The sequence below is a fragment of the Leucoraja erinacea genome, chromosome 2, assembly GCF_028641065.1.
Source record: "Leucoraja erinacea ecotype New England chromosome 2, Leri_hhj_1, whole genome shotgun sequence".
Lineage (NCBI taxonomy): Eukaryota > Metazoa > Chordata > Chondrichthyes > Rajiformes > Rajidae > Leucoraja > Leucoraja erinaceus.
This window is the reverse complement of record NC_073378.1, coordinates 98,445,373-98,459,028: the sequence shown is the minus strand read 5'-3', so window position 1 is coordinate 98,459,028 and position 13,656 is coordinate 98,445,373. Positions and strand designations below refer to the sequence as shown.

General features: G+C 40.0%; 1 protein-coding gene across 1 annotated transcript in view; it reads right to left on the bottom strand.

Moving 5' to 3' along the window:
• Positions 1 to 13,656, bottom strand: part of dgkb (diacylglycerol kinase, beta) — a 518,449-nt gene that overhangs the window by 428,740 nt on the left and 76,053 nt on the right. Inside the window, exon 2 of the mRNA XM_055661892.1 lies at positions 11,478 to 11,554. Coding sequence (XP_055517867.1) covers positions 11,478 to 11,554 — 77 coding nt within the window. The remainder of the gene's footprint in view (positions 1 to 11,477; positions 11,555 to 13,656) is intronic.

The window sequence follows — 13,656 nt, the reverse complement described above, 5'->3', positions numbered from 1 at the left end:
TGATGCTGCAAGTAAGATTCTCATTGTTTCATTGTCTGTAAATACAACAATGAACACTCTCTCAGTCTTTTGACACTTCCCAGGTGCCAGGCTTACAGCTGAGATAGAGGAATAATAATTGCTATCTTGAGGTGAGGAATTCAAGGAGATGATAAAGATAAATATATTCTTACAAAATTAATGGAACTAGCATCAAGAACTCCCCAAGGCGGGAACACAAGGCAGGATCAGAGAAAAAAGGAAGGTAATGTTCGAAACCAAGAAATCAGTTTTGCTAAATAGCCGAGATACAAATAAAACACGGAGGTGATAGTAAAGCTATAACCAGGGTGGCAAAGAGAGGGCATAACATGGTGTGAACAAAAATTAAGAGCATTCTTAATATATAAAAGTGAAGATTATGGCACATTGGTGCAACCGGTAATGCCACTGTCTCAGAATGCCAGAGGCACAGGTTCAATCCAGAGCTCGGGTGTTTTTCTTTGTGGGGTTTGCATGTTCTCTCTGTAACTGCATGGGATTACTCTGGGTGCTCCAGTTTCCTCCCACATCCCAAAGACATGTGGTTTTGTATGTTAATTGGCCTCTAAATTGCCCCGAGCGAGCAGGGAGTGTATGTGAATGTGGGATAACTGGTGTGAACAAGTGTTCGGTCAGTACAGACATGGTAGGCAGAAGGGCCTGTTTCAATGCTGTATTTTTCAATTCATCAGTATTAGTATCTAGTGATTAAAAAAGGTGATCTTTGTGTGCCAAAGAGAGTTGGGGGTTTAGATGTGTGGAGCAGAGGGGAGAACAATATGCACAATGTAGTTAGGGAAGAGGAATGTGAAATGCTGAATAGAATAAAACAGAGTGAGAGAGAAAATGGTAAGGTGGTATCTCTTCATATATAGCCAACAATTTTGATGAGAGATTTTAATTTACCTGAGAAAAATAAATTACCTGACTCTGGAACAGGAGTACATTTCTATGGTATGTCTACAATAGTTTTCTGCAACATTATGCCCCTGCACCAATAGACTAACAGGCTAATTTAGATTTAGTACGGAATAATGAGTCCGATTCAGTTAGCTGAATACTATGTGCACAGCAGCAATCACAATGCAATTGAGCTCAGTGCAATGATTAAAAGGGGGGAATGTGGAATAGTTGTTTTGATTTGGAGAAGGCCGACTTTAACAGTCACAGTGGTTGGGAATAATGCTAATGGATAAAATCATAAAACAGCATTTGGACTCATTCAATAAAAGAACGTAACATGAATAAAGGATTAGAGTCAGAGTCATACAGTATGGAGACAGTCCCTTCAGCCCAACATCCACCTCGACCAATGGGTCTCTTCTACACTAGTCCCACCTGCCGGCATTTGGCCCATATCCTTCTAAACCTATCCTATCCATGTATCTATTCAAATGTTTCTTAAACGTTTTGGTAGTACTTCAACTACCTCGTTCAGCATCTCATTCGGAACACCCACCACCCTTTGTGTAAAAAAGCTATCCTCTGGTTCCTATTAAATCTTTCCACCCTCACCTTAAACCTATGTCATCTGGTTCTCGAATCTACTACTCTGGGCAAGAGATTTTCTGTGTTTATCTGACCTAATCCTCTTGTGATTTAGAAAAACCTCTATAAGATCACCCCTCACCTGCACTCCAAGGAATAGAGTCCTAGCCTGCTCAACCTCCCCTTTTGGCTCAGGCCCTCAAATCCTGATGTCCAGTCCACCACACAGTCCAAACGCCCCATCATTGACTCAATGTACACCTCACTCTGTTATGGAAAAGCATCTAACATAATCAAATACCTTTCCTATCCCTGTCATTCCGTCTTCTCCCCCTCCTGTTCGACAGAAGCTACAGAAGCTTGAAAGTGCACACCAGACTCAGGAACAGTTTCTTCCCCTCTGTTGTTAGGCTTCTGAACAATTCTTCCATACGCTAGGGTGCAGTCTTGAGTCTCCAACCAACCTCATTAGACTTTGTGTCTGGAACTATTTCACTACAATGATGAGAACTATAATCTACACACTGTATCTTTCTATTTGCTCTAAAGTAAAGTAAAGTAAAGTATCCTTTATTGTCATCCAGACCTTTCAGTCTGAACGTAATTCCGTGCCTTGTAGCCATACATATAATAAAAATGACAAAAACACACAATAAACACAAATTTAACATCCACCACAGTGAGTTCACCAGGCACCTCCTCACTCTGATCAAAGGCAAAAGTCTTAAAGTCTTTGTCTACCTACTGTAGAGTGCAGTTGGTAGAGTACAGTACAGTCTCTACCTACTGTACTTGAGTTTGGTTTGATTATATTCATGCAGATTTGAATGGATATTTTTGTACACATGACAATAATAAATCTAAAAGCTGGTCCCGACCCAAATTATCATCTGTCCATTCCCACCACAGATTTTGCCTGACACATTGAGTTTCTCCGGCACTTTCTGTTTTGATTAAGATTGCAGCATCTACAATCCCTTGCATCTTTACTATGTTGAAATGTTCCCCATGTCTATATTTGATTGTGGCAGGGTGGACAATCAAGATGATTTAACTGAGATCTAAGCATCATTTTTTAAAATAATTCTATTTATATAGAAATATGTATTTTTAAGTTCTCTAATATAAAATTCCATCGTTTTTTCAATAAAGAGATCAATCAATTAAACTCTCGATAGATGAACCACCAGATTGTAGTTTATTACATGTGGTTTTGTTACTTGCATCTTACTTCCATTATAAAAAAAGTCACAAATATTTATTTTCAACAATATCTTTGCTGGTAAATCACTAGTCTGCAGAGGCCGGCAAAGTGTTGCTGCAGTAGAGTGTTGCCTAAAGAACCAGAAACCCAGGTTCGACCCGACTATGGGTGTGGTCTGTACAGAGTTTGTATGTTCTCCTTGAGTGTGTGGATGTTCTCTGGGTGCTCGGTTTCTTCCCCCACACTCAAAAGATGTGCGGTTTTGTAGGCTAATTGGCTTCTGTAAATTGTCTCTGGATAGAACTCATGTGTGGGTGATCATTGGTCAGCATGGATTCGATAGGCCGAATTACCTGTTTCCACGCTGCATCTCCAAACTAAACTATATTTTGGCAAATATTGTCAACATTAATGAAAACCTGCAGAAAATATTGGTTAAGGAAACCAATTATTTGCAAAGATGCATTATGTGTAATTGATTTCCACATCATTATTTCTTTTATCGAATTGTTTCTGAGACATTTGTAACTTTACAGTTAAGTAAAATGCTGAAATCTATGGATCTGGAAGGCAGAAAAGGAATAGAAAAGAAAATACTTATTTTAGAAAATACTATAAGAAAATACTTATTTTCTCTGACCATTTTTCTTCTCCCCATTCCAGTAGACAGACAATTGATTGTTGTATAACCTCCACAGATGTTGATTCTCTGTTGTGCATTATTTATTGATCAATCTCAACAGTGGGTATGAGCAGTCTATTTCACCGAAAGAGATTTTATCCCATGTTCAAAGCCAAAGTCCAGCAGGGCTCATTGGACAACAATCAAAACAACAGTCTCCAGAAACAGAAAACCCAAAACTGTTCAATACTAGAATGCACCAATTCTAATGGACTGAACAATGAACTCTTTCTATTACATTAGATTAACTACTACTTAAATATTTCCAGGTATCTGTGATTTTTTACCCAAAATCTTCTCCACGGTACAAAACTATGAAATAAACCCCTATTGTTCTTTTGGTGATCAGTGAACTGAGTCAGGGATTGAGTCTGGGATTTTGGGTCAGAGGCTTACCATTAGACTCAACAAGCCATTGGTACTGTAGTTGAACATTATCAGTTTGACTCCTTGATTTTTACAGCATATAACACACCCAATTGTCATTATGGCCAAGTAAATATTGGGCATGCTTCCACATTACACAGTCTTAAATGTGTAACACTTACTTGACTCAGAATATCCTCCTTCTGAATAGCAGTTTGGAGAAAAGGAGTAAGAAATAGGTTAGTAGAAGGAATGATATTTAAGTAAGTTAAACAAGAAAAGAGGAATTGAGGATAAGACACAATGGCAAGGAGTTGTGTGTTCATTTAAAGATCAAGGACATTAACAATAAGGACTGTTGGGAAGAGATTTGTAACTACCAATAGTAATGCGATAGGAAATTTGGGTCTGGCATCAAATTAAATGACAGAGATTTCTGGATTATCTCCCCATTAGAAAGTCTACACCTTTATTCCTACCACCAAAATGCATGACTCTATTCCTACCACCATAATGAACTGCTGAAATGCATAAAATGCACAGGCATAATTTTTTTTACCCACACCAAGCACACTCAACAATTCTGAAGTTCATAGTTTTTCCATCTGTGAATTTTCTAAAAGTTATTTTTCTCCACATCTAATGTGGAATCACATCAAGTTGCCCATCATGCTCGTTCTATAGTTCCCTTAGGACATGTTTGATATAATTTTGGACACGTTTCATTATTGATATGTTTTAATTGCAAAAGGACCGTTGTTTCGCCTTTAAGTATTCTGTGATTATAGAAACATGGTAAAGAGGTGCAACAGTATGCCATTCGGCCCTTTAAGCCAGCACTGCCATTCAATATGATCAAGGCTGATCATCCAAAATCAGTACCTCGTTCCTGCTTTCTCACCATATCCCTTGATTCTGTTAGCCCTAAGAGCTACAGTATATCTAACTCTATCTTGAAAACATCCAGTGAATTAGGCCTCCATTGCTTTCTGTGGCAGATAATTCCACAGATTTACAACTCTCTGGGTGAAAAAGTTTTTCCTCATCTCAGTCCTAAATAGCTCACCCCTTATTCTTAAACTGTGACCCCTGGTTCTGGGCTCCCTCAACATGGGGAACATTTTTCCTGCACCTAGCCTGTCCAATCCCTTAAGAATTTTATATGTTTTTTTTATGATAACCTCTCATCCTTCTAAATTCCAGTGTATATAAGCACAGTTGATCCATATTGTTGCTCATTTAAAATGCAAATTGAATATTTTAAGTGAATAAATCTGTGTGGCTCTGTGCCTATGTGTGTGCGTCTGCATGTGTGTGCATCTGCATGTGTGTGCGTGTGTGTGTGCATCTGCATGTGTGTGCGTGTGCCTAGAACTTTCCACTGAAATTCTTTACCTGGAATTATCATTTTTTGCTGCAATTCTTCCAAGGACAGCATAAATAGTGCAAAATGCAATTTAAAGAGAAAGTTATGTTAAGTGTAATTCCAGTTTCATGGATGTTTTAATTGTGCCATCGAAGCATTACTGGAATGAAGCCTCATCCACAGAAATAGCCCTATCCCTGGGATGTATTTTTGCCAGTCTCTGTTAATTCTGCTCATTTGCAAGACTTTGAGATGGCTTTAAATTTATGGTGTGAATTTTACAAAAAATAGACTGTTTAACAGAGAGGCCAGAGGCTTTGATCACGGGAAAATATTGATGGTCTGATGAGATGAACAGGACTAGGCCAAATCAAACTTAATACAGAGAAGTCAGTGGTAATGCATTTAGGAAGATGCAGCAAGCCAAGGGAAAACAGAATAAACAGGAGGAATAAAGGGACCTCAGTGTGCAGATGTGTAGATCTTTGAAGGGAACAGACCAAGTCAACAATGTGGTTCTAAAGGCATGCAGGTGGCTATGTTATTAGCTGAAGTACGCAACATAAGAGTGGGAATATTATGTTAAAAGCCAATCCTAGCTCACCCTGGATCTCATGTGTTCTAATTTTATGTACTAGCTTACCATGAGGAACTTTATCAACACCTTGCTGAACCAGTGGCCACGGTTTAAGAATAAGAGGTAAGCCATTTCGAATGGAGATGAGGAAACACTTTTTCACACAGTTGTGAGTCTATGGAATTCTCTGCCTCATAGGGCGGTGAAGGCTGGTTCTCTGGACACTTGTAAGAGAGAACTAGATAGGGTTCTTGGGATAGTGGAGTCAGGGGATGTGGGGAGAAGGCAGGAATGGGGTACTGATTGTGAATGATCAGCCATGATCACATTAAATGGCGGTGCTGGCTTGAAGGGCCGAATGGCCTACTCCTGCATGTATTGTTTATTGTCTATTGTCCATAGAGCCAACATCCAATGCATTATCCTTGTCAATCCTCAACCATCTCTTCAAAAACAATCAAACTCATATTTAAAGTCAAAGTCAGTCAAAGTAGCCTTGATTGTCATTCAGACCTTGCGATAATGGCTACTTTGACTTTATCAATATGGATCAATATGGAGCATACGGCTGATGATGCTCAAAGCCGTACTGACTATCCCTAATCAGAGCTTGCCTTTCCAAATGCAAATAAATCTCGTCCCCTGGAATCCCTTTCATGACTTTTTGCACCACTGATGTAGTACGCTTGTAATACCCTTGTTTATCCCTACTGACCTTCCGGTAGGCGGCGCGACTCTGGTCAGCAGCGGCCTCTGCAGCCTGCCCGCGTTTTTATTATTTTTTGTCTGTGTTTTTATGTAGTTTTTGTTATTTTTATTTGGGGCTGTGTGGGGGGGCGGGGGTGGGGTGGGGGGGGGGGGAAACTTTTGAATCTCTCCCTGCACTGGAGACCCGACCTTTTCTCGTCGGGTCTCAGTTGTCGTTGGGGCCGCAATAATTTCTGCCACTCACCGTCGCCGTCGCGGAGACCAGCAATGTTCTCTCTTGCAGTTGTCGTTGGGGCCGCAACGAGGAGCGGCCGAAGCTCTATAACCGTCGCCGTCGCGGAGCTGGCCGAGACCGGAAGGGGCACCTCGTCAAGCCCTTTTCAGAGATTCCTGCAACGGCGACTTCTTTATTGCGGTTTTGAGAGCTCCTGGAGCGGGGCCTAACACCACTTTTGGAATACTCGGGACTCTGCGATATCACCGGGGGCTCCCCAAGACTCCTGAACTCGCTAGCTTTAATGGCCGCGGGACGTCGCCAGCCGGGGGCTTTCTTTGACACATCGGTAAGTAGACGAGAGATATTTTTTTAAAACCCCATCACAGCTATCCTGATGGTTTTATGCACACATGTATTATGTTGTGTCTGGGGTCTATTTGTGTGTAATGTATGGCTGCAGAAACGGCATTTCATTTGGACCTCCAGGGGTCCAAATGACAATTAAATAGACTATTGACTATTGACTATTGACATAAATGCACAGCATTAACTAGCCTCCCCTCGTCTATGGCTAACAAAGATACAATAATCTCTGCCACAGACCAGCAATATTCTCTCTTGTTTTCTATAACATTTGAAGGGGCACCTCGTCAAGCCCCAGAGATTTATCCCTCTTTATACAGTTTAAGACCTCCAATTTTGCAATACTCAATGATATCACTGTTCCCTCTCCTGAACTCGCTAGCTTTCGCGTCTTCCACGGTAAGTAGACGAGAGTATTTATTTAAAACCCATCATTTCCTGTGGTTTTAGCGCACAGAGTAGGTGGGTCTACACTCTCCCATGTTGCAAATTTATTCATAATAGTCAAAGTCAAAGTAAACTATCCCTCTTGTGTGGAACACTTGCCTGAGAGTGTGGTTCAAGCTGGGTCACTGACAGCATTTAAGAAGAGTCAAGATGTATACTTGAATTGCTTCTGCATAAAACCCGATGGACCAAATGATGGGTAATGGTATTAATACGGAAGGATGCCCACTGCTGAACAAGGCCAAGTTGAGCCAAGTGGCCCGTGTCTATGCAGTATAATTCTATGATTTGACTGGCACTTTTACTTAGATGCTGATATTTGTGATATTTTATTTGTACTTGTCTTAATTAGGAACAAAATTAAATTGCCACTCCAAAAATTTTTGACTATCAATATTTTAAGGCAAATCTAAATGCTGCCTAATTAGCATTGGTTCAGGCCAGATTTGCATTCAGCAATATGCAAATAAAATTTGAGCAGAACACATACATATTGCCATGGAGTCAGAGAATGCAACAAGGCAAAACCCCTAGGAGGACGTTGGCAAGTAGATTATACCAAGCAAATAAAAGTGATCTGCTCATGTGTTGGGAATGCTACTTAACAACCTCCAATTTATTACACTCCAATAGGTTTGCAACTGCATTGACAAGCAGCTCTGAAGCTGGAGTAATTTTCATTTGATCATCAGTTTAGTCTTTTGCTCAATAGAAGCCAGAACACATGCAAAAACCCACACATGGCAATTCTTCCCATTAAACATGGCGAGTTATGTTTATGAAAGTAATAATTATGAATTTTCAACACACAAGGTGAATAGAAAGGTGAAAGAAATGTGGCTGAGTCTATCAAATCCAGCATTGTCTTTGATTAGCTGAATTCATTCATCACATTGTGAAGATGTGTAGGAAAATAAAACAAATGTATGTACTCATTGCACAGAGATGATTCAAGCTGAACACTGTAAATTCCCATCCTATTCCTGTTTTTACAATGCATGTAAATGAATGTCATAAGCATGCACGTGTGGCGCCATTACAGTATTGAATATCGCAGTGAAGCATATTCTCACCATACTCTGTATTGCTTTGTTTCTACCTGTGTTACATACAGAGTAAGGGGATGATCATCAGCCTTATTCTGTACCTGCATGTTCACTTATAGTGCATGATGTACTTGGACCACCAGTTCCTAATGTATTACACATGTTGCAGTTGCATTCTGTGTGTGCTTCCCCCCCCCTCCCCCATTCTTGCTAACCTCATAATGTACTCCATCTATCAAGTTCTTTCCCACTTACTTTACCTGCCCTTTGCAGATTCTGTGGTCTCCTCACATTGTACTAATCAATCTATTTTTCATACCCACAGATTGCGGTGTCTGCATGCTATAATGAGCTACAAAGCAAAGGCTGGCAGTATCTCGGCAACAATGTGTCCCTCCCCGATGAATTCAATGCATTTTATGCCTGCTTTGAACAGAAGGTCATAGGAGGAGCGTCACTCATCACACCAGTCTTAGATGTGTCTATACCAACGGTTATCGTGGCAGATCGGCCTTCATGAGAGAAAATCCATCTGCTTCCAAAATTAAATCCAATGGTTTCAATGGATGAATTACAGAGAAGCAGTGCACTGCATTGCTCGTACTGCAGTATGGCTGCCCAGTGATAAATATCTGGGTAGCTATCAGAATTTCAATGATCATTTCCTTTACTTTCTCCTTCCATGGTGTGACCTAATTTGATGAATAACATAAACATGGATTTGTGTAGGAAAGAACTGCAGATACTGGTTTAAATCGAAGGTAGACACAAAATGCTGGAGTAACTCTGAAGAAGGGTCGCGACCCGATAACGTCACCCATTCCTTCTCTCCATTGATGGTGCAGAGATGCTGCCTTTCCAGTTGAGTTACATGAACATGAATTTGGCAAGATTCCATCATCAGAACACCTCTCAACCCTTTGTTTCTCAACAACAGACGTTTTTAACTAGGAGGATGTGGAGACACAGAATTTATTGCAATGGCTGGCTGCAACTGATATTCAAAACTGACACTAACTTTGTCCTTATAATACCTCTATCAACTTTTGTGAATAGATATTCCATGAAAGGAATTCATCAATGAAGTAGCAACAAAGATTCTGCAGTAAATATGAAAATTGAAAGTAACAATCTGGAACATTGTGGCAGCACAGTGGCACAGCGGTAGAGTTGCTGCCTTATGGGCCTGTCCCACTTAGGCAACTTTTTAGGTGACTACAGGAGACTATGCAGTCGCCACATGTTCGCGGGTCGTGAGTAGTTCCCGCATTCTCGGAACTGGTCGCGGCTTCATTCTGGTCGCTGCCAAGTTTTCAACATGTTGAAAAATTAGTGGTGACCAGAATGAAGCCACCATGGAGAGTGGCGAGAATTCACGTGCCGTAGGTGGGTCGCCAGGAGGTCGTAGGTTATCAGAGGCTCTCGTAGGTTGTCACCAGTGCTGACCAGTGTATTTTATTGGCTCATTGGGAAAAAAACATAAACAGTAGTTTTCAGAACCAAGGTTAACCAACCGGTAATGTTAATGTCCGCCGAGCTTCACAGCCATGTATCTCTGGCTTCTTAAACATAGAAACATAGAAAATAGGTGCAGGAGTAGGCCATTCGGCCCTTCGAGCCTGCACTGCCATTCAATATGATCATGGCTGATCATCCAACTCAGTATCCCGTACCTGCCTTCTCTCCATACCCCCTGATCCCCTTAGCCGCAAGGGCCACATCTAACTCCATCTTAAATATAGCCAATGAACTGGCCTCAACTACTTTCTGTGGCAGAGAATTCCAGAGATTCACCACTCTCTGTGTGAAAGTTGTCTCCACTCCTTCTCCCCACCCCGTCTCCCCCTTCTCACTTTCCCCCCGCAGTCCCCACCTCTTATAAAGAACTTAAGTGACCCTTCCCGTACTCTGTGCTTTCACCGTCTTAATTACAGCGCCAACCTTCTTGTTCATCGTGATGTGTGTTTGTATCACATTGGCTTTGCACTGTGTGAATTTTGCTCAGACAGCACTCCCCCGCTTGCCCTGTCCCCTGCCTGCATAACTGGCTGGTGAAGGAAGCGATGTGTGTGTGTGTGTGTGTGTGTGTGTGTGCCGTTCCAGTCGCCATTCCAGTCGCTGGTTTTTCAGCTACCTGCTACGACTTGATAGTCGCCTGAAAAGTCGCCTATGTGGGACAGGCCGGTTACAGCGCTTGCAGCACTGGAGACCCGGGTTCGATCCCAACTACAGGTGCTGTCTGTACGGAGTTTGTACATTCTCCCCGTGACCTGCGTGGGTTTTCTCCAAGATCTTCGGTTTGCTCCCACACTCCAAAGACGTGCAGGTTTGGAGGTTAATTGGCTTGGTATAAATGTAAATTGTCCCTAATGTGTGAAGGATGGTGTTAATGAGCGGGGATCATTGGTCGGTGCGGACCCGGTGGGCTGAAGGGTCTGTTTCCACGCGGTATCTCTAAACTAAATGAAACAAGTGTGATTCATGACGGACATATACAGATATAGCTATATAATAGCAAAATGTTGGAGTATCCAGGAAGAAGGGTCCTCACCTGATTATCCACTCTCTCCACAAATGCTGCCTGACCCACTGAGTTATTCCAGCACTTTGTGTTTTGCTCAAGATTCCTACATCTGCAGTTCCTATATCTCTATAGCAATGTACATTTTAGCTCTCACATTCATTGCAATAAATCTGTCAATTTACTGTCCAGTATCTGAGAAAATGCCATAGGCAACTGGATTACAAATGCTTTCTAGATAAATAAACCAGTCACAGTTAGTTCGTCAGGCTTACATTTGTTATCAGTCCTAGAAGGAATAGTCTCATCTGTGTCTTCAAAAGTGGCCAAAGAGTCATCCGGTGGCGTAAAACAAATATACTTGACATTGCGGGTGAGCAATCAATCCAATCATTCTTGCAATCTCAGAATTTAAACAAATCCAATGTTTTTATTTCTTGACATAGATAGAACAAATAAAATATAAAATACCTGCTCTGGATTGTATTTCACAAGCACACCAGCACCATGGAATTCTTCTAGAACATCCTTCAGCTTCTTTGTGGAGTCTGAATGGAAATAAATGTTTTCAATATTTAGATTTTTTTCCAAACTAAAATATCTAATTGATTTATCACAGGTCAGAGATGGTGTTTTTTTTTTAATACTTTATGTTCCAAAGTCCTGGGATCCTTCCGCAAGTAAAATAGAAAGAGCAAATTACTCAACCAAAAATAAAACTGCACCAAAGTATGTGAGCACATTTATTGGCATACACATGAGACCCAAAACATTCGTAATAAGACCCAGGCTGCCAGCAAGTGGGCTGACATATATTCATTTCAATACCTGCTGTTATGAAATTGGATATGGAAAACAAGTCTCTTGTTGCATCTGGAATGTTTCCCTCCTGTTCAAGTAAATATATTTGTATAAGCTTTTTATGTCAGGTTGCTTTTTTTTTAATTACACAATGAATTTAATCTTCCCCTACCAGGAAGGAGAATATCCAGGACTGAAGGGTGCTTCAAATATTTTATTGTGTGTTCTGAAGAGTTTTGACGGAAACTCTTCTTGAGTGGTAACTGCCGCTCTTCTTAAAGATGATTTGAGGGTCAGTCTGAAGAAAATACTTTGTATTTTTTTCAGGTTTAGCTTTATTATTGTCATGTGTTCTGACAATGACCATAATAATCAAATAGCCATTGTTAATGGAAGGATCCATTGAATTTCATCACTTCCCAATATTTCAATAGTACATATACAACTAAATACAATTATCATAAATTATTGCATTTCAAACAAAACACTCAAACCTATGAATAAAAATAATAAAATCAAAGTAATGGTTCATGAATATTTTTAGGAATGTTAATAATTCAAGTTCATGTTGTACGTTCAAATCGACTTTTTTACAAATGGATGTCGTAAGATACCTTTTGAACCATAATATCAGCTAGACTACTGCATGACAATAAAGGATACTTTGACTTTGACTTTGACTTTGCAGATAGCCAAGGTACGTTAAGCGCTTAAGAGGGAATTTGGTTCAGGTTTATAATATTGTATACCAAGGTACAATGGGAAGCTTTGTTTTGCATGCGATCGAAACAGATCAGATATACCATACATAGATACAATCAGATCAAACTGAAGTACAAAAGATAGAGCATATGGGAAGATATAGTACAGAATATAGTTCTCAGCATTGTAGCACATTGGTTCCATAGACAAGATCCATTTTTCAGAACCAATGGGGAGAAGACAGACTTTAATGGTATTATCCAAAAGCATACCACCTTATAAAAGTGGCCAATGAAGAATGTCAACTGTCCCAAAGGCAATGAGCCTTTTCCGCTAACACAACACCGCTACTAGGAAGCGCATGAATAAAATGAGAGTTGCTTCCGCAATCAAAGTTTCACAATTTTTACAGATCACATCATTCACATTTCATCTTAATGGTTTAACAGATTAGAAACTGAAAAACATGGGACAGCTTCTATAATCATTAGCTATGGTTTATTAGATTATTGAAATCCTTTACAATTCTGCTCTGAGGGAGAAAAATATTTTTTGGTCTTTACAATTAAAAAGGTCATAGATCCTAAAAGCTGATTTAAGACCTACCTACAAATATTGTCTGATGTGAATACATGTTTCCAGCTTTTTGTGCTCATTGGAGATGCAGTATATTTGCAGTTGTATGTTTGCAGAATAGAGAACTTAGATGGCAAAATAAAAGTGAGTGTAACAGAGATAAGAACCCCAATAAACATGTATGCACAGTATTTTAGTCAACATCATAATAAAATAAGCTTCAACTACTTCATGGATGCTCATCTTTCTGCTAATTTGCAATTATATGTACCATGGGCCAACTGTACCAGCCTTTTTCAAAATTTCAAACTGTTTTTATTTTATTTTCTTCTTCAGAGCCAATGATAAATTCCTCAGAAAATGATTTTGTCAGATGTAATTATCTAACTCATCAACTAAAAACACAGTAATATTGTTTTCAACAAATGTTTCTGTGGTTAAATTAAATTCTACCCAGAAAAAAAAATGTATTTGGATTTGACAAGACATAACATTAACTGTGCAAAATTCTATTGGCAATGTGAACAAACTTGCATAAAATGGCTGTATAGCTGGATGTGCACAAATGGAA